Source organism: Halichoeres trimaculatus, unplaced genomic scaffold (assembly GCF_033239565.1).
Source record: "Halichoeres trimaculatus isolate MK-OKI-2021-1 unplaced genomic scaffold, fHalTri1.1 fHalTri1_scaffold_7, whole genome shotgun sequence".
Taxonomy (NCBI): domain Eukaryota; kingdom Metazoa; phylum Chordata; class Actinopteri; order Labriformes; family Labridae; genus Halichoeres; species Halichoeres trimaculatus.
The window spans coordinates 18,571,224-18,595,943 of NW_027437185.1; the positions used below are offsets into that span (position 1 = coordinate 18,571,224).

The 24,720-nt window shown below is 41.3% G+C and overlaps 1 protein-coding gene across 4 annotated transcripts; it reads right to left on the reverse strand.

Moving 5' to 3' along the window:
- Positions 1 to 513: 513 nt before the first annotated feature.
- Positions 514 to 24,049, reverse strand: kdm3b (lysine (K)-specific demethylase 3B). Of its 4 annotated transcripts, XR_012598395.1 has the most exons (26): positions 23,546 to 24,049; positions 16,083 to 16,247; positions 15,524 to 15,637; positions 15,034 to 15,139; positions 14,174 to 14,298; positions 13,952 to 14,011; positions 13,132 to 13,833; positions 11,838 to 13,017; positions 11,536 to 11,752; positions 11,213 to 11,427; positions 10,945 to 11,097; positions 10,384 to 10,491; positions 10,155 to 10,282; positions 9,766 to 10,069; positions 9,411 to 9,664; positions 8,887 to 9,159; positions 8,621 to 8,792; positions 8,410 to 8,500; positions 7,765 to 7,895; positions 7,535 to 7,654; positions 7,133 to 7,156; positions 4,057 to 4,196; positions 3,767 to 3,943; positions 1,391 to 1,525; positions 648 to 780; positions 514 to 591 (listed from the first exon to the last, which is right to left on the reverse strand). XR_012598395.1 is itself a non-coding variant. In XM_074673688.1 (25 exons), exons 1-25 carry the CDS (start codon positions 23,753 to 23,755, stop codon positions 700 to 702), a joined length of 5,382 nt encoding a protein of 1,793 aa, XP_074529789.1. In that variant the 5' UTR covers positions 23,756 to 24,049; the 3' UTR covers positions 514 to 699. The 4 variants fall into 4 exon arrangements, 3 of the variants coding, with proteins under 3 accessions (XP_074529789.1, XP_074529788.1, XP_074529790.1); XM_074673688.1 differs by having other exon boundaries at positions 514 to 780; positions 9,766 to 10,066; XM_074673687.1 differs by having other exon boundaries at positions 514 to 780.
- Between the last annotated feature and the right edge of the window lie 671 nt (positions 24,050 to 24,720).

Here is a 24,720-nt window from a genome sequence, read left to right on the forward strand (position 1 = left end):
GGTCTGCTTCCCCTCACTAGCTGCTTAGCAAATTCATCCAGCCACAGAGGGCAGAAGCAATCAGCTTAATTTAAAAACGTTAACATCGAAAACCAAAAAAAATCTACAAAAAAAAAAAACAGGTTAACCTTGTTCCTATTGAAGAAAAATAATATCAACGTCACTGAAACAGGAAAGTTAGCCTGGTACTCACATTTTGTCAGTCAACTTATATGTAAGCTGAACCTCTGCTCCAAAGGCACGCCAGCTTTAACCTCCCTTACTCTCACATCTTACGTATACAATGAAAACAACAGAACACACTGACCTTAAATACAGAGTTAAAAAATAAAAATTGGAAAACAACTAGACAAGTGTGAACATACTGTGTAACAGCGATAAAGGACTTCCTTCATCAATCTGCTGACCAGCCCCTCCCTGTCCAATTTCTCCCCCCAAATCCAGACCATCGCTGCCCCCAAAAACTATTTGCTATCTTTGTACTCTCCACTCTGCAGCGTGTACTTCTGCATGTTGGGAGGTAATGTGTGTGTGTGTGTGTGTGTGTGTGTGTGTGTGTGTGTGTGTGTGTGTGTGTGTGTGTGTGTGTGTGTGTGTGTGTGTGTGTGTGTGTGTGTGTGTGTTTGTGTGTGTGTGTGTGTGTGTAGTGGCCTGGCTGTCAAAGGCTGGTTCTTTTGGGACAACACTGAGTGAGAGGAACTAAGGACGTGCTAGTTTAGGTTCATGGGCCTTCAGGGTTCCAACAGCGTCCTTCACGGCGTGATAGATGATGTTCTTCACCTGAAAAAAAATAACACAAGTTTGTGAAACAACAACAACACACACACAACAAGAACGTAACAGTTAATTTTGATACATAGGTGAAATACAAGGGCAAACACAATGATTAATATAAAAGCACAACATCCTTGTCTCCTGCAATGAGATTTTTTTCAAATTATATCAACTTACACAACAGGCAGGTTGTGACAGCTTTCCCTTACATCCACTTCACCATGTGTTTCATGTTCTGCTATGAATTTTCTGTCACCTTTGTCTCTTGTAAGTTATAATGTGTTGTTCAAATGATAAATTCTGTGCTTCAAATCTGATTGAGTCTCTAATTATATACATATAAAAACAAAAAACAATTACATGATGTGTCAGCTACTGGCAAACTTGCTGTCCAGTTATCAGCCGTTGAAAAAATGAAACTAGTCGAACACTTGTCCACTAATAGGGCAAATGACTGCCCAATGATTGTGTTAAGAGAATATCAACTCCAACCAGCAAGAAGTAAACCTAGTCTGCGTGAATCTCTTTCAGCAGATTATAGCAGTTAATACACAGGTGACTGATTCTGGATTAGAAAAAACACTGAACAAATATTGTGACTAAACTGAGCACTAACCTGTAACTTGTCTTCATGGTTTGTATGAGTCGTAGACAGATGTCTGAACTCCTGGGTCAGTCTGAAACAGTGCCTGACATGCTCAGGAGACACAAAGTCCTCTGCCACCTTGATACAGCTGTATAGGTTGTGCACCTGAGGGAGAATCAACACACCAACCAATGAAACAAGAAAAGACAACAAGGGATCTTAAACTGTGAGACATTTAAATGATTTATATTATTCAGCTCTTGGTTCAGACCAAGCAATCTGATTGGACATAAGGCAGTACATGTGTGTAAATATGAAAAAATCAGACACTTCTCCCTTTAGCTGCATTTCCACCAAGCAGACCGGTTTGTCTCGGTACGGCACGCATTTTGTGGCGTTTCCACTAGTGCTGCATGATTTGGGGAAAAGGTGCGATTTGCCGTTAGGCGGACAATATTGCGATTGAGATTGTGCTTGTGATTTAATAGAAAAAGTTGTGTCATGATGAGTCTACAGACTTGTTCGGTTATCATGGAGAAAAATCTGAATTGCATGTGCTGACATTGCGATTGGGATTGCGATAATTGTGCAGCCCTAGTTTCCACTGACTTATCCCGGGACAGATCCCCAAATAACTGAGACGAGTCGTCCCACTTTTTGGGAGCCTTTTGAATGGGTGCGTATTTTGTATGGCTCTTGGAAGGTGGAGCTACAACACTGGAGACCATTGATTGGTCAAATGAATCGTCACGTACCCCACAACAACAGCTGCATTTCTCCTGGCGGCACACAGACTTCTCTGAAACAAAGCTTGATTGCACTTTGTATCAAAGATCTACATGCCAATCACAAAGTGGACGAAATGCTGCACGTCTTCAATCTATGCTCTTTGTTTACTATATTGGATTTATTAGCGGGGTAAACTGTGTCGTGCTGCTACAGTGTCACGCTGTTGTTCAACAGCTGCCGCTTTCGGCATCTGGCTCACACGCCGCTATGAGAGGGCACAGTTTTGCTGTGGAAATGCAAACGGGATGAGGCTTAACTGTACCAAACTGTGCCAAACTGTACTGAACCAAACTGCTTGGTGGAAACTCTGCTTTTGATTATCACTTGTATCAGCTTGATGTGCTGACTGATGTCCAGTTTTACGGCAGCAGACAGTGTTAGCCTTAGGAATCTGAAGATGGTATCTCTAAAGAGTCCAGACTTTTATATTACTGGTTGTGTGGAGAATGAATAAAGCTTTAACATATCAAGTAGCTGGTCCATGGGGGGGGGGGGGTTCTTGGATTGCTTATGATGTTATAGATGGATTATTTGTTTATCAACAATGGTGGATGTGCATGCAATTTGAGTGCAGAAGCACTGTGGAGTATAATGGTTTGTCAACAGACGTGGGGGAGTTAACATTTTGTAACTTAAGATCACTTTGACAGATAGTAAATGACTGCTAGGTTTGTAAAACAGCTGTGAATAGACAGAAGAGATCAGCAAGTGGACAGGTATTAGCTGGATAGACGTTTTTAGTATGAATCCAGCATGTACCCCCAGAGAGGAAATGAAACACAAAACTGTCACACTATGCTCATGACTGCATTATCTATGTACACTAAACAGACTTTGACATACCAGGAGGTAAACATGTCATGAATCAGAAACCCTCCCAAACCAAAAAGAGCACACAGTCAGAGACCCGGTTCATGAGGAAAGAACCAGAAAACTACATCCAGAGAACTGCACCAAATGGGAATATTAATGGTTGTGCATGTCACGGTTAATAGACTGGTTAATAATTTCACAATATTCCCTAATTTTACTTTAATCATTAAAAGTTTCCGTTGATCAATATTTACAGGTTCACTTATTGTTTACTCTTTACTGATTCCTCAAACCAACTTTTTCATTAAATAAGCAAAGTCAATCTTGAATATCAGCAGTTGATATTGCTTGTTTGCAAAGTGTGACCCTGTTAACTGGTGACACTCGGCCAGTAATCACTGATACCTTCGGCTGAGAGTCACCAGTTGGCATGGTTGCTATGTACTTCTAAACAGTGGTTGCTCTGTAACCATCAAAACTTGATAGACATTGCCACTGTTGCATGGTATTGTTTCTGACAACTGACCACAGAACAACCGCAAATTTTGATGCTGCTAACAGGTAAAACTGAGTGTTTAAAAACCACTAACTTGCATAAATAAATGCAGCTAAACGCTGCTTCTGTGGACAAAATGCGTGTGCGTCTTTATGATGACATAGACTGATAATTCCTTTATATGAGCACTCCTTTGTGAATGGATCACAGCAGTGCTAATGTTAGATATGTCATAACATTGAGCAGCTCATACTTGAATTGACTGATATACATGACATGTTTACAGAATGTAACACCACATATCTGACCTGATGTGGAGCCCCAGCTGGAATAAAAACAGCATCGCCTAAGAACTGTACAATTGCCCAACCCTGGACACCGTATTCTTCATAAAGCCTGCGGCGGAGCGTCTGATCCAGGTACCAGCTCTGGTCATGAATGGGGTCATGGTCTGGAGGATTCTCTTGACCCTGCTCCTCTCCCACCTGACAAAAAAGAAGGATCCAAGGATTATAATGTTGAACAACAAGAACAGCCAGTAGTGTTGCAGCTCCAGAGGTGAAATCCTCCTTTATACTTAAAGTCACAAGCCGCTGACCTTGCGCAGAAGTTCCCGGATTTTCTCAGCGTCCTTGGCAGCATAGATGTGCCAGAGTGCTCCAGGTTTCTCCTCTCCTTCAAAAGCCCTCCTCTTCGTCATCTCATCCACATCGCCCTCCTCGATAGTGGTCATGACCTCTGGAGGATCAAACAAAACAACAGCACACGCATACAGAGTACCAGAGGGTCATCAACATAGCCACTATTTTCCACATGATCTAAGACAAATCAAAACAAAGATTTAAACTGTATATGTTAATATTTAAACATATCTTTGTAATGGCTGACAAGAATTGTTTGCATCTTTCTAAATACAAAATAAAACTGGATTATTGTACATCTGTTCGACTGTTTTACAAAACTTGTGCAGATGTATAGTTCTCAACTGGTTGCTCATGACTTGGTAGTGGGTTAAATGTTCACCAGGTATGAACTGCCAGACCGTGGGTCTTACAAGTTTTACTATGAAGTGAAATGATTTCCCGGGGCTTCTTAAAAGAATACCATTTAATGAGGGATGACACAATCCCAATCTCAACTATTAGACTGAGGCCAATCTGGGCAGTTTTCACTGTAAGTGATCAACAATTTAGCAGATCATTATCAATAACATCAGCCCTCCCTGAGCACAGTTCTGCTCCGAACTTCGAATGAAGGAAAGATATCTTGATTCAGAAAGGGTCAAGGTGGTTACAGAGAAAGCGAGTGAACTGATCACTTGGACAACCAGCTAAACTTCATGGCAGCTTTTTACCAGCTTTTGGATCCATGCTATGCCCTTCTCTACCAGAGCCGCACATAAAACAAACAGGGTGATTTCAAACCATAGACTGTATGAAACATGGACATATTCTCCACGACTTCACCCGTTTGTTACTGATACTGTAAAATAAAGCCAACCCACGGACCCAGCCACACTGGATAATTCACCAGCTTCAAGCTTCCTTTTCCACCGTGTCACTGATTGGACAATCAGATGGTCCTAATTCTAATATCTTCTACACCAGAGGAGTTAGGAAAAAAGGTCTTTCAGGCTGGGTGTGTATGTGACTTACAGTCTTTCTGCAGCCAGCCTCCCCCCAAGCAGATCCTCAATGAATAACAACTTTTAGCACTTCCCCATAGGCTTCATTTTTCTACACCAGATGTTGCCCCTCGTTTCACACATGATGTGACTGGAGGACAGACAGAGCTCTGATATTTGCTCTATGCCACATGTGGGCAAAATGCAAACTGGAATGATTCCTTTTTAATTTCAAGGTGATCCAGGCCAGTTGATTTAGGCTCAGTTTACACGACAACGTTTCATCTGAAAACGCTATAACACAGTGAAAACTCAGTGAAAAAATCTGCGTTTCTGTGTAAACGCTGATGGACTGAAAACGCTGTAGTGAGCACCCCAGGCCTATAGGTGGTGCTATAACTGTCTTGTCCAGAAGAAGCCACTTTTGTGGGTTCTCCACCGAAGTAGAATTGAGCTGGTCATCTGGTGTATTGGGGAATACTAAGCCAAAAAGTGGAGCAACAGATGCAGATTTTGTTGAAAGACAGTCAGCAGATGCAGTAGATTGAGCAGCACATGCACAACACGGTAGTTTGTGACGATCGTACCAACGGTACTGTTGTCCTGTTGTATGTGCGCACGCAAGGCAGACTGTGACGTCATCGTTTCCACTGAAAACGCCGGCTTACTGTTAACACGGCAACGGTGTCGGCAGCGTTTCAAAAAAATCCCACTCTGGAGGCTGTTTTCAAAAGTTTGCGTTTTAGGTCGGCTGAAACGCCGTTTCCGTGTAAACGCAGGGCTGAAACGCAACAAAACTTTTGCGTTTCACCCTAAAACCGTTGTTGTGTAAACGGCCCCTTTGTTTGTAACAAAGAAAGGTTGAAGCAAAGGGAAATTTTAGCAAAAAAACACAAGTTAACGTCCAATTTTCTTGTGAATATAGCCCAAAGTTGAAGTGTGCACACCAGTGTTGTGAGTTTTACAACAGTACTAGCAAAATTACATTAAAAAGAAGCTTATTTTTAGCTTAATAATGTGGCTGTTGAGTATAAAAAAACACCCCAAGCAGCAGTCCAGTGCATTCATACTCTTCTCAGAAGAATGCTGGTTAATATAGGAAACTGTGAATGGGACAAATGTGTCAAACAGATTAAATCAGTCGATCACTGAGCTACTGTTTTAAACGTTGAGTGGAAATGGTCATGATTTAATCCATTTTTAGTTTGTGGCCAAAGGCACATTTGGGTTGTAGAAGTGAGAACCAGTTGAGAACCACAGAGGTGAGATACAGACTACACAATCACAATAATCACTTTCACAGTCTATGTTTGATTGTCTACAGCGACTAACACTATGGTCTAAAAAATTTATGGACCATCGTTTTAGTTGGTTGGAGTGAATTGTGAGCTGGTATCAGAGGTAGTAAGAGAGGGGTCTATAAAGACAAAATGTCATAGATCAACAGCAGGAGTGTGCTGTGTCTGTGTGCTGTGTCTGTGTGCCTTTCATTGTGTGAATGTGAGAAAAACACTTTGCATAAGGTTACAATGGTCATAGTGACGAGTATTTAAGTGTCACTGTGGAAAGTGGCGGAGGCCAGCAAAAGAAAAGGGACTCCAATTCTAGATGCCCTTCATTCAAACTTTCCTCCCCACTGTCTAGAGACCAGAGCACTGTAACCAAAAGATTACAGGAACTGAAGATATTACCAGTGCAATTATCGTATGAAACGTGTGACCTGCATGTCATGTAGGGTGCAAGTTATTATGCGTGTGTGCGTGTGCGTGTGTGCGTGTGCGTGTGTGTGTCATCCCCGAGAAAGGAAGTCAGGATTTTCAATGAAGGAAACAAAAACAATGCCATCTGTAATGCATGACAGTTGATCAAAGAATCCCCATTTACACAAAAATGTAAAAAACATGCCACAATAGATACTAACAGATGGGTCCCAGTGCTCTGGCCCCTACTTCACAGATATTAACACAAGGATGAAGAGGGTAGTGAGAAAGGGGAGTTAGTCGAGAAGAAGGGCATGCCACTGAGGTGATACAGTTGAAAGTCTACAGACCTTTGCGTCCTGAGTTATCAGCCTCTGTGAATGAGAAATTTTGTCACAGTGTAAATAAGTGAGACCCATCGAAGGGTCTACTTCAGGGTCCTGTCTAAGCCAATCAAGCCTAAATCAACTACAGCAGTAAAGCATGAAGTAATGGACACAAATGTTCAGGATTGTTCAGTAGGGATCAGTGAGAGGAACAGCAGTGATGTGTTTTCAAATGGACAAATATTTAACAGTTTCCTAGAATAAAATCACCTTGTTAAGAAATAATAATTTTAATATTACCAAAGTATGTCTTTTTTACAGCTTATTGTGTACACCTGTTTAAAAATGTCATTATTGTATGAGTGTAAAATGGAAAAGAAAACCAAAGGAGAGACTGAGAGAAAGGGAGAGTCTGCGTTTACTGACCTTGCTCCTGGTCTCCCTCTCCTTGAGGGATGCCAACATAGACCATGACATTGACAGCATCAGACACATCCAGGTGGAGGTTTGTTGTTCCCACTTTCCTGTCTTCAGACGAAGTTAAGCCTGGAGGGAAGAGGAGTATAACAAAATATGATATGAGAAACATTTAAAACTTTGGGCTTTTATTGTCAAGGAAGGATAAATTGCTGTCTGAAACGGACAGTCCTTCTCACCATAAGCGTTATACATCTTAGGTCCAAGATCAGGACGCACAAAAAAATTGGGCAGGCGGGCAGCAAGGTTGAGACGACCATCTCTTTTTGTGTACTCGGGTAAGGGAAGGTTCTCCATCAGATCTTCAAACCTGGAGAAAAACAAGACAACATCAAAAAAACAGCAGCAGTGTTTTATATCTAAAAGAGACATATAATTCAGGTGATGGAGAAAATAAACAGTCTTGAATTTGAAATTCTGAGACAAACATTTAATTGAACACCACAAAATAACAATAAATTAAAGAATTTCCAAACATTTATCAAAGAAACAACAAAAATATGCCGTGTGGTTTCAGGTATTCAAACACGTTTGCTCAAATGTTTAAATGAAACTGCTACGAAGAGGTACAGAATCCCAACCACAACAGTTTACTGAAGAGAAAACTTGTCTAATACAGCTTGTGAATGATTATTTGAAATCATTTAAAGTAATCCAACAGATTCCTTATGTGTCTGAGTTTTTATCAAACAGTTCACCTTTTTAACCTTTTTTCCCAGATTTTGCAGTTTGTGTGTGGAAACATCCCTATCATTAGAAAGGGCAGGTTTAATTAGTAAGTTGCACCATTAGATTAAAAAATGAAGGATTTTCAGGTTCTTTACCGTGTAGGCATCATGTCTCTGAAATCTTCACCTGGAGGCCAATCCTTTAATTTTAACACCATAGGCTGACCTTCACTATCTTGAAGTCGCTCTGTGTACACATTAAAAAAAAAAAACCTCAGTTAGCATTTTTGACACAAAAAAACAGGAGCAATGGTACCAAAATAAGTTGCCATGCACATTTGCGTAAGTAATAATTTGGGGCACTTACTTGAGATGACCTGGAAGCCGTCCCAGAAGTCTCGCACCTTCACGTCTGAGATGATAGCACAGTTTCTACAATTCACCAAGTCGACATCCTGGTCCCCAAACTCTATACTGAACGCATCGGGATGCCATAAATCTCCTTTCAGACGTTTATGAATCCCAGACACCAACACAGGCTGGACACAAAAGAGAAAAGCTCAGACTGTTAAGGAGGAGCCCCAAGCTGCTTCAGACATCTGTGTTTATCTAAGTTCAGATTGTGGTTCTTACTTGTCCCTGCTTCCAGCACTCTCTGAAGATCTTCCAGTTGTTGCTGTTGCTGGGATCCTGAAGGCAGAGGAGTCGGCCATCACAGAGCCAGGAGTGGGAGGTGTGCGGCTCCAGAACACTAAGTCCCATTACACCATCTTTGCGGCCGCCCAACACACCAAGCTCCCCGCTTTCAGAAACCCCTGTCCGACGACCTTCTGCTTTCTTTGTCTCCACAACTGAGGCGATTATGTGATCCAGGAAGTTGGGGAGACTGCTCTTTAGCTTGTCACTCTGGCAAACAAAGAAAACATTTTTTTTATCAACCAACAAGGTAAATTTAAGGTTAACATTTTTGAGTTAATATGAATTTTTATCATCTCAGTTCTTTCCCATTTTAATTATCATACTCTAGTCTCTGACAGAGTGCTATCTTTGACATATGTACACTTCTCTGATGGACAAAATGACTCCCACAGCAGAGGAACAGACCTCATCACTTTCTTGTTTGAACACTGAAATTGTAAGGACCAAGAAAAACTCACGCCTGCTGAGGTAAAGACAGAGGGGAATGGTACCCCGCTCTCTCCAGGGCCCTGGGGGAGTTTTCCTGGTCCAGAGTTGAGAAGATCACGAAGACTGGACCCCTCAGGTTTAGACTGGGCCATGCTGGAGCCGAGTAACAGGCTGTTAAAAAGCTTAGGGCTGGAAGCAGAAGGCTTTGACAGAGCACTAAGTGAGTCCAGGCCAAAGGGGGGCCGACTGTCCCGATTCATCATAGAGCGGAGTGAACCGGATTCTGAAAGAAGATGGCAGAAAGAAGGGATGTATTAATAACATTAGTAAAGATATTCACCTTTTAAATATGCTTCAATTACACTGCCTATTCTTCATATCTACCCTTGGTGTCATCTTTAGCTTTCTGTGTGGCCAGGTCTGCCAGCCAGTGCAGAGCAGAGCTGTTGCCCTCTCCTGATGAGCGCGGCTCCTTCTGGGAGGACTGAGAGAGGTTACAGGGGGAGGATGTACCGCTGGTGGAGTTACTGGTGCTGCTGCCTACAGTTTCCCCTCCCCCACTGTCTGATGGAGCTGCTGTTTGTGTAGTTTCTGTTTTGATCACTGATGTCTCTCCCTCTGACTTTGGAGTTGTGCCAATCCCAGGAGCTGCAGCTGAGAGGACGCTACCGCTGCTTGTTGTAGACTGCTGAGACAAGCAAAAACCAAACATTAAAGTCTGCAAGTTAAACGCTTTCAAAGTGCAGAAAGGCAAAAAAAAAAAAAGACAATACCGGAGAAATCCCATTGGGGGCACTGGGGCGCACTAGAGGCTTGGTGTGTCGACTTGTACAAGGACAATTTGCTTTGATTCCCCACTTTCCTCTTGCTGAGTGAACCATGTCACCTATGTTGTAAAGAGCTAAGAGGGAAAGGAAATACAATCAAGTTATTCTTGTACTGAATATACATGTGAGCATGTGAGATCAGACAGATGTTCGACTGAATCAGAGAAGACGCTACCTGCTCCAGGTATAATCTGCGTTGGCATGAGGTTCTGTGGCTCATGAGGTTGGCCCTTGGCACATTTTAACCAAGCAAAAACCTCATCTTCTGGACCTTCATCCACATCTGAGAATAAAAAAGTCAAACTTTATACATCAAACATAATTTGATTTGTTCATGACAGTTTGTGAAGGGCAGTCACTTCAAACCGTCACTTTTTTAAACAGTGTCTTTTTCAGAGTAAAGACTATCAAACCTGGTTCAAACCTTATAATTCAAATGCCTTTTAAAGTAAAAACCTTATTAACACACAATTAAAAAGTAATAGATTACTCACACCAGTGAAGTTGATGCCATATCACCATATTTTAACATATTTCAACTTTTTATATTTTAATAGGCTTTTTTGATTTATTCATATTGAATCAAATGTCCATAGGTGCTCTTACTTTCCACCCTGTCCTAAACATTACTGAGAACTATTAAAACAAAAAATAAAACAATTATACAGAAAACATAATAAAACTGAATTAAACTGGTTCACTCTTAAATTTTCCTTATGTCATTACAATGACTCACCCTCCCTGGGCCTGTTCCTGCGGAGCCGGTAACAGTCCAGACACACTCCGAAGCCACACTTGCGACACACCCAGTGGATGTTGAACAGAGTGGTCTCGCACACATCACACATCTCTCTGACCCCTCGCACTGCACGCTTCCAGGCCACTTTTTCTGGACAACATAAAAAAAAGTTACAGCCTTTGGAGAACTCTGAAGGGAAGACATCTTTTTAAAAAATACAGGAAATTTCTGCTCAGATGAGGTTGATGACACATTTTACACTTACGATGAGGCTCCACCATCATCATCGCCTCCTTTTCTGACATAACCAATTGACAAAACTGGTCTCCCACATTGGCTAGGATGTACTTTGATGTATCAAGGTCCAGACCCTCTTGGACAGCTGGTGCAGGTAGCCACAGACCCATGGCCATTGAATCACTCTGCTGAGGGCTCAGAAAGCCTTCCACGCGTAGTACACCTTTGCGAGTGAAAGCCAACCTGGTCACAGGTGAATAAAAAGGTTCATTTAGTGACATATTAAAGTTTGTAATTACTTTTCTGTTTTCTCTGAAAAGCACAAAACAGTGGCAGCAAAACAATGACTACCTTCTGAAATGGAAAAAGCGACAGGCCACATTGGGGTCATCTTCATCATCGCTGTCATCCTCTGCAGTTCGATATTTTCGGTAACGCTCCAGGCGGCACTCGCGGCACTTATGCAGGTGAGGTGCCACATTGATGCAGGAGCCATCCTGAAGAAAGGACTCACCAGACTGCTTCAGGCGGCGCACTTTGCTCTGGTCTTTCAGTACAGACTGGCCCACTAGGAAAACATCTTAGTATTAGTTTTGTGACTTAGTTTTACCTCACCAACAGTTCTTGGGTTCTCAAAAGTGACCATTCCTCACCTTTAAAAGGCTTGTTACGTGGCCGACTCTTCGGGGCACCTTGGGCTTTAGCTTTCTGCATCATGGCTGTATCCTTCGCAGGGTGTGGTGGCCCTCCTGGAACCGGGCCTTTGTCTGGGCCCTCCTCATTCTCACTCAGATCTGACAGGTCGCTGTTGCTGCTGGAGTCAGAGTCCCGTTTGGATGATTGGCTTCTTTCCTCAAGGGAAAACTTCTGCGACTGGCTCTGGTCAAAGGACACAGGAAGGTCCTCCATTGCTCTAGGGCCTGTACTACCAAACATGGGGCATCCCGAGGTGGACGAAGGCATCTCCCTAACTTCCTGCTCCTCCTTTGTTATGCTCCCTTCAGTCGGTGCCCTCTGAGATGAAGCTGGGGCAGGGGATGAAGAGGAGCTGGGGGATGCAGCAGCAGAGAGTGCAGAGAACGGGGAAGACAGAATCCCTTTAGGTGGCTCTGCCATGGTGAACAGATTTGATTTGCTGTCTGAGGCAGGACCAACAGTCTGTGGTTCAGCACCACTGAGCCCAGCAAAGGAGGTGTGGGAGGTTTTATCCCCATATGCTAGAAATGGATTTGTGGGCTCTTTGGAGCCCTGCAGAAAGAGATTCTGGTGGCTATCTGAGGTACTAAAGCCAGATTGCAAGCCTAAGCCCCCCATGGAGGTGCCATCACTACTGCTCCTCTTAGAAGTACTTTGGGTAGCAAGACCACCAATAGTTAGCCCAGAGCCTCTCCCAGAGGCCAAGCCACCCATGCCCTGGAAGGCTGATGAGGGTTTGTTAAGCACACCGTTTCCTGTCGGATGGGTCTCAGGCACTTTGGGCGGCTCTGGCTTCTTCAGAGCTTCGTTGGAGGCCGCAGACTTGAAAAGGGTCAGAGATTCTTTGCTCATACTCTCGGACACAGTGGAGAAGTAACCGGTGTCCTTGGACTGGGTCTGACCAGCAGTCAGGCTTGGGCTGGAGCCAGAATTCTGGGTCATACACTGGAAAAACAGGTTTTGGTCTTGCAGGGTTTGGGTCTTGTTCTTTGCCCCACTAAAGCCAAAGCCAAAGGGCCTGGGAGTGTCTTGGGAGGGTGTGGTAGTAGTGGGGGCACCATTTGTCTGAGAGGTAACTTCTCCAAAAACTGGAGCCGTAGACTGGGGCAAACGAAAAGCTGGAGCCATTTTAGAGCCCTGAGAATCAAAAAGATGAATTGAGAATAATTATTTACCCAAATCAACACAACGATCAATAAGTGCATCACATATCTGCAGGTGTAAACAGTGCTGTTCATTCTCTACACCTACCTCAGTTTGGCTTCCCCAGGTGGGTGCTTTAGGACTAAAACCCACAGAAGCAGATAGTGCCACGCTCGGGCCACTGTCATGTGACCAGGAGATGGTGACAGGCCCCGGGGAGACGAGAGCAGCTGTTTTTGAGAAGGGCGACGGGGAGGCCTCCTCTCTTTCTGGCTGGGGGGACGGAGAGGCCTTGGGGGCTGGCGCTCCAGGGACCAGGTTTGGCATCTGGCCCAGCGAGGGGAAAGATGTGGTGGAGAAGGGAGAGGGGGCTGGTTTGAGGGGAGGAGGGGTAGGGGTGTGAGAAACAGTTGTGGTGGAGTCTGCTGCCCCTTGTGTAGAAACTGAACGACCATTTTCTTTGACATGGGCAGGAAAACGAGGAGGAGTGGCATTTGATTGGTCCATCTGGAGTGGGGAATTGGTGGTGGGGGACGACACTCTGCCTTGAGGAAAAGTTCCTTCTGAAGAGCTTCCGTTTTTGGTTGTGCTACTGACTCTTTTGGCCGAGTCTCCACTCCAGACTCCCATCGCTTCCACAGGAGTTTTGTTGGGATCCCCACAGTTTTCCCCATCGGCTGCAGCATCCCCTGCTCCTTTAAAGCGCTTCAAGTTCAAGTCATCCTCACCTTCAGAGGCAGTCCTGCGTCTGCGTCCACTGTCACCCTTCATTGTTTCGCTGTCCTTCCTTCGTCGACCATTCTTACCAAGCTGCAAAGAGGGAAAGTGTAAAACATAAACTGTATAAAGAAAGCAGACAATACCAATGTATTCAAGAAAAGCAGGGTTAGTGCCGAGTAAGGTAAGATTTATGAATTTTCAACAATACCTCCTCCTCTGTGAGCATGACATGTATCACACGAGGATCTACCATCTGATTCCCTTCGCCCTGCATGAAAACAAGCAGGTGCACAAGCGTTAGTTTTAATGATACTAATTGTAACATCCATGTGGCTGATGTTCCATCTAAACTCTTATACAAAAATAGACTTTTCAACAATTCAAAATAACATCTCTTACTCTTTTGCATCCCAGTAACCCTAAACTTTACCTTATCAAACGTGATCTCCATGATGTGTGAGATAGGGTCGTGGCGAGAGACCAGTCCTGAGGCCCAGCACTCATCAAACTCTGGCTGGTACACACGAACCCTGCGTCCTTGCACGGTATACGAACCTGAGGAACAGGAAGAAGGATAGGGTTACTTTCTGGCAGATCAAAATACAGCACAGGGGATTCAAAATAGATTGTACACTTGCTCCCATGTGAAATAGGAAAGGTTAGCTATGTTTGGAGAGAAAGAGCACCACTACTTACAGGAATCATAAAAACCTTGTAAATAATGGAGCTTTTTCAGCTCTGCTGATTTACATTTTTTCCACTTTGTTACAAAATTTTACCCTTGTGTTCTTCATCCTGGACTGTTTCACCCCTGTTAATTCCTGTATCTTTATTTGGTGGAACTAAATACTGCATTAGTGTTGTCCCAACATCTTTTAATGACTACCACTTAATATGTGCATGTGAAAATAATTTAGATTCAAACATATAAACTCAAAAATCTAGTAGAGCTCATTAATGCTTCAAACAAAAGGTTAACAAAAAAACAGGAGGAGAAATATGGAGAATATGGAGGCTGTGATTGTTTAAGATTGACTGTGTAGAAGTGACGAACATCATTCTTGTTGCCCATATCAAGAATACCCATATACTCTGAAATCTATCTATCAGAAACGTTTTGGTTTGAGTCCCTGTTCATTGATGTCCAATGACGTGTGTTTTCCGTGTCACCAGCTCCAAGACAGAACTTTCAAACCAAACAAAAACTCTCTGTCTTCCTCTGCGTGTGGATCAGCTTTAAATGTTGTTCACCTATCATCCATGCAAAGCCTGGTGAGATTTGAGTCATACCCTTCCTGAAGATCTCCTGCAGTTCAAAGTCAGCATGCCAGCTGGAAATGGCAGCGTGCAGAGAAGGCTGTTCCAACAACAAAGGATGTGCTATGTCTTTATCAACCTGCAGGAGGACACAAACCAAACAGACCTTAAACACTGGTACCACCACAACAAAAACATGAGGAACTCTCCACTAGGGTATTTTGTTATTGAATCTTGAAAATGTTAAGCAAAATAACATCAGTTTCATCTCTGTGCTTTTTGTTTTTTAAGAAAAGTCAACAACCACAAAAAAATTCAATGCACAGCTGTTTGAAACAGATCCAAGTGATAAAGCTTATCTGAGTGGAAGAAAGTGTTTTTTGTACTTTTCTGAATCGTAGAATATCTGAAATAATTATTCCTTAAGAAAAAAAAGGTAAACCTTCCACTGCTAGATAAAGTATTTGTAAAAGTATTAAAACATGCTGAAGGGGAAGAAATCCTATAAAACAAATGCACACACCTCAAACCTCTGGACAGCTTTGTTATCAGGGAGGAACTCAAAGTTCTTGTTTCCAAAATACTCTACTGCAACCAGCGATCCCAAACCCACTCTGTCCACAAGGGAGCGGAAGGCCTGCAGGACAAGAGCACATCATTAGAACTGTAACCCGTCCTGTTGCCTTCAACTTTAGTGCGAGTTTTGTATTTCGACCGTGTTTTGCTGAAGAAACAAACATAACTTCATTAATAGAGTTTTCAGACAAAGCTGTAGAAAAAAAAATACAAAACCATCTTTAACAGAAACGGTTATTGCTCATGGGTATGAAAGTGTACAAAGCCTTATCAGAGTCTGGTCCACAGCAAGGAGAAGGAAAAAAAGGCACGTTTCAAATCAATATCAGTGAGATAGGGATAAGTTAGAGCAGATAAAGACATATCTACACTGTGAGAAAGAAAGAAAGAAAGAAAGAAAGAAAGAAAGAAAGAAAGAAAGAAAGAAAGGAAACAAGGAAACAAGGTAACAAGGTAACAAGGAAAGGGAAAAGAGTTATTCTAAAATGTATTTCAAGCAAACTCACCAAGGCAGGCCAGGCTGTGTTTGGTGCTGTGGTTCCAGCAGTTCCAGCACTATCGCTGCGACTGGCCCAAACAATGGACTCCTCCACCAGCACGGCTTTCACCCCTTCGTCATACACCTGCACCCAAGAACACCGCTGAGAGGCGTTCTCGAACTCCACAAATACCTGAAGTCAAGTAAAACAAAAAGACACAGGAACCGAAGTATGAGAACAGGCAGAGATGAACATTTCTGCTGCTGCAGCACTCTTCTGCTTAGCCTTTCTTCTGCTGTTACATCCATGATGCAACGCCTGGAGATCTTGAAGGTATAAAAATTGTCTGAGAAGTAACTGGTAACAATGCACCGCTGGTGGTGGTAAAAAATGAAAACAGTGTTGTTCATGAGAACACAACCAGATCCTGACAGGGACCAAAGGCAGAACAGAGTCACAGGTGGTTACCTCAGTGATTTGATTACGATCATCAGTCAATGATTAAAGCATGAGTAGTGAAACAAGTTTATCCCAGCATGTCTTTATAATAACTCAAGCAAATTAAAGACAGATACGGAAATAGTTATGAATGAATCCTTTCCAGGAACATCAAAAAGGACAGTAACTAGAAGTTGACCAGAAAGTTGGACAGATTGATTCATTTAATTTAACTTATTTCTAATAAATAAAAATCATGTTTTACTTTTACTAGGGTAATTAAGGTAAAAAGACACTGTCTCCCTGAGCTACCACAAAGTTCTTCTTCACTTTCTAGCCTTTGAAGACCTGAGTCCTCTTAAAGTTAAAGACTGTGGTCTCTAATGCACTCGTGCGGAGTGTCAAACTTTTATGAACCATTCTTGATTTGAAATGCTTTGTGTAAACAGCTGAAAGTGTGAGCGTTTTGCTAATAAACCTAATACCAAAAACTAAAGGTCTTGCCACAGAAGGGGAAATTATGTAATCTGGACTATCTGAATGAAATGGGGGTAACTTCTATGAAAATGCATTGATGGAACAGTTAACTGTTCAGCTCTACCAGGTGTTGTTTTACCTGGTCCATTACGGTGGACACTGGACCAGTGGATCCTCACTTCTAGTTCTAACTGATGCAATATGTTTGGAAACACAAAAAGATCCCGTCTATAATCTTAATTCCACTAGTTTACTCTCTCATAAATCTCACCATTACTTATTTCATAAGCTTTAAGTCATTAACTAAAGTTGTCACGTTTTCAGTAATTCGCCGTCATTGATGTTATCACTAGGGGTGGGCGATATGACCCACAATTTATATCACTGTATTTTTCCTTCATATTGCGATAACAGTATTATATCACAGTTCTCCAACGTGTATAAAAGTGAAGTCTTTTCAAGTGTACACATCCTACCTAGCAGGTGGAAAATGTTCCACTACTGTAATAGAAAAAGGCTTTTGCCCACAATGTGCTTTTGGAAGAGAAGCTATTCCCATTTCAAACTTGAAGTGCACTGTACTGGTGAGCAAACTGGGTCTGAGAAAAGAAGAATACTTACAGAAAAAAAGACTTGCTGTTGAATTAAAAAGGGTGAGCAGTTAACTAATAACATTTTGGATGCTGATAAATTTGTTAAAATTAACATAACTAGTTTTTCATTCCGTGAGTTTTTCTAAATGTATGTTCTGTAAGTTTTCTGAAGCCTGTAAGGTTGTCTAATGAAGCACTAAAGATTTCTGAGCTTTTATTCCTCTAAACACTGCTGCTGTAAAACAGACGGTTGTGGCATGAGACATAACATTTCACTGACGTGTTTTTTCCGCCGCTATCGTGTTTTTCATACAACAAATGGACTTAAACAGAGATACTGACGGATCCGTGACTTAGACTGAAGAACATAGGACGACATTTCGGACTCAGAACCTGAACCACAATCAAAAAACAAAAACTTATGAGGCAGTTGCTCAGTCTACAGCTTTATCAATCCAAGGTAGGATTCCTGAATCATTTAATGCGGTTTTAAGATATTTATCCTCATCACTCACAAGGAGTGAAAGCAATAACCTGTCCCAACTGAACAACATGATGTGGTGTTGGACAGCGCTCAGGCTTCATTCTCAGAACATGAGTCTCTCATAGGCATTTTTCAGCTACATGTTAATTGGACAAAAAAAGTGAAAACAAACTTGTAGCGAACTAGCACAAAGCTTGTTGTCCCTTTCCCATCAGCAGAAACACCTGCTGTGACATGACAGCGGCCACTCCGTCCAGACGCACCGGAGCAGGCTGACTATTTATGCCTAACCTTCGTCAAAGCTCGCCAAAGCTCATATTGTTCATTGACTCGTATTATATTTATTTAACCAAAACAACCAAGAAAATTGTTGGTTTTAATGCTACGAGGGTATGACGCTCGTTAGACCGTAAAAATCTGTGATTTAGCCGCACTATTGTTTAAGCCAAAGGGTTCAAAGCATGTGAAAAATGTAGCGGCTCATAGTTTGCACACTACGGTTTCAGTTTGTTTCAAAAAGTTAAATTTGATGCCAATACTTTTATTAAGAAATGGTTGTATCACAATTTAGGTTTTGAGGTTTGACCATAGACACTAACCCATAGTGATCATACACACCAGCTGTTTTGCTTTCTACATGCAGTAAATGTTTACTTCGTCAGGTCACTGACTCGGTGCTACTGGCCTTCAAGGTGTATTTTCAGAATAGCTTTGGCATAAAAGTGTCTTCTCACTTTTCATAAATCTCAAATACAAGCTGCTTATTTGTTACCTGTAATTTTGTCGAGAGTTGAACAGATCCCTGATGGAGGATTCAAAGGTTTTAGTATAAGATTTTTATTGATTAAGATTAAACTGCTGTATTTTCTTCTTACATGGAGCTTTAAAATTGATTTCAACACCATTTAGGCTTCAAGCACTACACTTTCTTTAGGTGACATGTTTTGGCATTTAGTCCTTTATTTTGAACACAGTTGATTTAAATAAGACATTTTACTTCAGAGTTACACAACACATCCTTTACTGCTGAGAAAGGGACAGCATACAGACTCACAGAAGCTGGTCTGTTTGGGTCAGGAGGAAATTTTTGTTAATCATTTTTTTTAACTTCTCAAGTCAAATGAAAAAGTTGATGAGTAATCGACCCATTGCAGAAAACATGTTTTAATTTAAAAGATAGTACACCTAAGCCAAAGAGACTCAGTAGGATTTTAGCTAGCAGTTTGAGTAAAACATCAGAGCTGGTTTTATGCCACCTATGATGCGAAGGATGAAATGATCAGTGAGCAGGATTTCTCTCTTTTATCATATCCAGCTTCACATGGAAACGTACACACTATCAGACCAGCAGGCTGCCAAACATGAGCTTATCTGTTGGTCAATGAGAAGGTGCGCCAGATTCATTCAGGGGTTAGGGTGCGTTTGACCTGACTGCAGCACAAGAAGAAGAAAAGCAGCTCTGAATAAAGTCAAATGATGTCAGGAGAAAAAAAACGCACATCAGCACAAAAAATATATGACAACAAGCTGTTCGCACCAAACAAAGAGCAACCAGTTTTGGTGAAATAGTTCGCAAGATAGATAAGTATCCAGAAGAGTCTTAATGCATTTTAAGCTTATTCGTTCTTCAGTCTGTGGTTTGTTTTCAGTCTGTCATGTCTTCAGCAAAACAAACCTTTGAGGAAAGGGTATTCATGGTCAGTACTGCTGCTTTAGCGTCTGCTCAAAAGTTTCTCAACTTTGGTTGAAGAGAGGGGAAGCAGTATGAGCAACATGAGAAAATTTAGACACTGAGATAAGATGTACTGAGAAAAATGTGCCACAGCGTTTGTGTTTAAACCCTTAGAGAGGGAAATGCATGGACTGTTATTGATTTACAGTTTCTCTGCAACTCTCCAGGATGAAGAATTACCCAACCGTTTTTTTTTTCCCTGGGAATTTCTTCTGGTGTGGGAGCAAAGACGAAAGTGGACTTTTAGCGTTTGCGTGCAAAAACTTTTGGTTATTTATTTCTTGTGTCACACAAGACTTTTGATTGGTCAAATTTATGTAAAGTGTAAGTAATCGAAGAAAGGATTCATGGTTTGTTGATAAAGACATAACCAAATAACTACAAAAGTTCACATAATGAGAAATCAACTCATGTAGCTCGAATCATTATTTGACTCGAGCATCTTCATGTACACAGCGTGGAACCTAATATTAGTTATGTTTTTGACAGTAATGTCATCAGAAACTGCACGGTCTGGTTCATTTATGGGAATCTGTTTAGTAACATGAGCAGGGATGAAAATTCTCAACTGTTTTCTCTGATCAATCTTTAGAAAACAAAAATTTAATGGGGGAATTAAAAAATACTACTTTTAAAGAGAACTATACAAATGTGTCTTGCGTAGGTATGGGTACCTTTCACAAGTGAACCGATGCGGTACCGATGCCCGGTACTTGGAAATTGGTATTGGTGCTCAACGGTCCACAATTTCATGTGGTAAAAAATGACAATTTAATAGAAGTTAGTAGTAATAAAATCTCAAATTTCTTTAATTTCACACATTTATTCTTCAATATATCACCTTGCAATGCTGTGTTCATGGCCAGCATGGAAAATTACCTACTCTTCCAGTCCCTCAAAGTCACAAGGATGCATTTAGGTACCTAAACATGGTACCTTTTGATTTTCCATGAATCAGTACCCGGTACTTTTGACATAATTCGGTCGGTACCTATAAAAGTACCTAATTCGGTGCCCATCCCTTGTCTTGCATGATTGCTTTTTTCCTTTTTTTTTTGTATTTATTTTTATACCTCAAATCCAGTTATCCATAGCAACAACATGTATATAACCTATGGTATTGCATAAGAGCTGTTCAAACTGCTAAATGTACATGTAGAGCTGGTCTATGCAAATAATCTCTGCTCATGGAGCTCAAAATAGGTGGATTTTCTGGAACAACGAGACTAAACAGGAATATATTTTAGACTCAAAGTTTCACACCAAACTCTGTGGACTCAAAGTCCACACAAACCCTCTCTGCGCAGATTTTCCTCCAGTCTTTATCCAGTGATGGGTAACGTCCACCAGGTTTGGCTGTTGAGTGTTTCTCCCCCGAAAAAGGAGTTCATGAAACCCCCAACTGAGTATCTCAAGCATAAGCATCAAATCGTGCTTTGTGTGACACCAGACTGTATTTATCGCTACCTCATTAAACATTGAACAAAAGAGTTGTGTTCAGATATGTTCTTAACAACTGATGACTCGACATTTGACCAATTGTTAACTGCCCTCCTCAGACGGGTTTTTAAAAATGGTGGTTGCGATAACTTCAAAAGCTAATGTGTTCAATTAGACAACTGAACTTGTTGACAGATAAGTACATCAACATCCCATCACTAGGAATACACAATATTGGATTTTTTTGCCAAGACCGACATGCCATCATTCAACAGTTCTTCAGCTGATTACCAATATTTTTTCCACACAACTAATTGAAGAAATAATCAACTTTTCCCTGTATTGGAAGAAGCATACAGTGTTGTGATGCATGCTCTTGTCACATTCTTTTTGTATTATTTATTTCTTGTGCAAAATAAGAAAAATACCTAATTCTTAAAACTGTGTATTTGTTTATGACAATTACTTTCAAACAAAATCTTAATACTATCTTAATACCTTAAGATAAATCCTACTTAAAACTTGGATGATGTTCTCTCTGAGACAATCATGATAATACACTCAACCAGGATGAATCGGGCCAGTTTCAAAGTCGACAGTCAGCAAAATAACCTCTGTTCACAGGGAACATGTAGGACGTGGTACTGTTCAGCAATTAAACACAAATTAAATAAAATGATTTGCTCTGTGAAGGCAAATTTGTCTAAATGAGTCAGCTACATCATGCACCAATCAGACCGCTGCTTAAACTGAAATTTAACTTAAAACAGGAGCCAAATATGTGACTACTTAGTCTGCTCTGTGAAAACAAAATCAGTTTGAGTCCCAGATCAGAACTTTGATAAACAGGTGGGTTCCTTCTACAGTGCACAATTCTATGAGCTACAAACACTGTGTAACAGAGAGATGCAAACAAAAATACAAAACATATTAGAAGCAGCTTCAATTCATGGCTTAAAGGTCGGGTATTTAATCAAGTGTGCCGCAGCACATTATTTATCCGTTAATTTTATCAGTGGATAATGGTGTTTTGGTTGATGTATGATATTTCATTTCTAAGCCGAAATCGGGTGATATCCATAAGTGGCATCCTTACGCGTCACATGGTGTACCTCTCTCCTGAAGTGCCTTCTCTTGAGTAGGATCTAAAGATTAACCTTATATTTAACACCATGTTTTTTATGTTGGAACAACAAAAACTGAACATTTTTCAAACAGTTTTCAAAAAATAAAAATATTCATAAGAAAACCTCTGGGGCAGTTTTTCAACAGTTCACCTCAGTTCACATCTAGAATAGGATTTTAGGAGACAATGTAAATATTCCCCCACTCATACATACTAACTTAAAAAAAAAACTAAAAATACTAATACTAAAATGATTTCTTCCATTTCTGAAAAAAACCCTAGTTGAAACATATAAATATTCAATTTTTATACCTGAATCTTTTTTCATTACTATTTTAATCAGTCCAACAGCCAAACTTGACATTAATCTTTTTTGTTTGTTTTTCTTAATAATAGCATGTTTCACTGACTGTACTTTAACAAGACTTCTACAAAATCTTTTTGAAGCCATTTAACGCCATTTTTCCTACTCTTTGAAGAGAAGCCATGTTGAATTTGAATCTAAATGCCATTAGAAAAATCTAAATTTCAGCTATGAAACTTATACTTTATGTAGGTCACCCACCACCACCCAAAACATGTACAAATCTCGATCATATGTTCATGCAGTTTAGCAGCCCTTCGTAATGAAGACTCATAATAGCATTTGGAGGTACATTTAATTCCTTTAAGTATTTACTTGCTTACCAAGTTCTGCGATAGACTGTGCATTTCCCAATCTGGACCACACAATAAACTCAAAGGAATTCCTGGTTCACCCTCGTATGAACTTGTTAGGCCTTTAACAAGACTATCGTTTGCTAGCGATAGAAATTGACAAGCTACTGCTGTGATTCAATTTTATATCAGTATCATAGGTGTGTGGTTATTTATGGCACATATGCACATTGCAATGGATTGCCAAAAGATAGTGATGAATATCTGTGGTAGTGAATACCACTCCTAATTGAGCTAAAAAGCGAACAAAGCAAAGGCCAGAAAATCCTCGGCCTCGAGTTTAGCTTCGCCTCACTGCCTGCGACTTGTAGCTTGTTGCGATATAAATGAGCTAATGTCTTGTGTGAATAAATAAACCAGCATGAGCGACTAAAACGGGCCCGATGCGGTCAAAGTCGTGTTTTGTATCTGTGAAATGCTTGATACATTGATAGGGCGGTGTTTAGCCACGCAATATGGTACCACTTGTATGTAAACACTGACCGTGAGCCCTGCAGCACTACTGGATGTAGTTGTCGCTTCTCCGCCGCGACCCTCCGGAGCGACCAGGCCAATGACGCTGACTGCTCGCACCGTCCCCCGAAGCCAGTCCCGGGCCCAGGTTGCCTTCTCCGCCTCGGATCCGTTCGCTGACCTTCCGTCTTCGAGGAGCAACAACAAACGCTTTCCTATCAATTCGAGAGACTCCCCCATGGTTTGCTCGTAAGCTAGCTGCCTTCAGTGAGCCACCATGAACAGTCTAACTTCTCCGCTCGGGATGAGAACTCAAACACGCTAAAAGACGAGCAGGGAGAACGCTACACGGACTTTTTATTTAATGTTGGGTCAAGAAAAAGACCACTTCAGGTGTTGCACCCTTGGGCACACAGCGGCGGACCGAGTCACGCCTGGAATCCACACAGTCAAGATGTTATTGTCCTCAGTGCTAATGCGACTATCCTGCTCTGTCCGCCATTGAGCCCTGCAACAATCAAACGCACTCCTCGTAGACAGGCAGCACTGCGGAGACGGAGAGCGAGGGGCGACGACAGCGACCTCCAGCGGCAGGCATGGTCGGGCCAGGTTCATAGTAGCATCCCCGGATCAATACTTAATTCTCCGCAGCGCCAGAAAATAATTAACAAATCAAGTATCCTAAGAAATCAGTCAGAGATTCTCAACCAAACGTTAACGACCAGATCAAAAACAAAGACTACTGAGGCCTTGTTTTTTTCTGCAGCATGATAAATGTTATAATACTATTTTTACCGAACCCCATGTAGTAACCTAATATTGAATAGTTTCCATAAAAGTGGATGTTAAATTAATTAATTTTATCGTTAACGTAATGCAATCTGTGAAAAGATAGCAGCGTATCAATTTTTATATTTTATATAAAATTATTATTATTATTATTATTATTATTATTATTATTATTATTATTATTATTATTATTATTATTATTATTATTATTATATGTATCCTGGACCCTGTGTAGGTGAAGGCTCGCTGGGCTGGAGAGTGGTGGACGGACTGTCGTCATCTATTTTCTTGTGGACCTTTTTGCAATTTCTATACACTTTCTTACTTTTGTTTTCTTAAATGCTGCTGTGACTCCTGAATTTCCCCTCGGGGATAAATAAAGTATTTTCTATTCTATTGTATTCTCTTAAATTCTA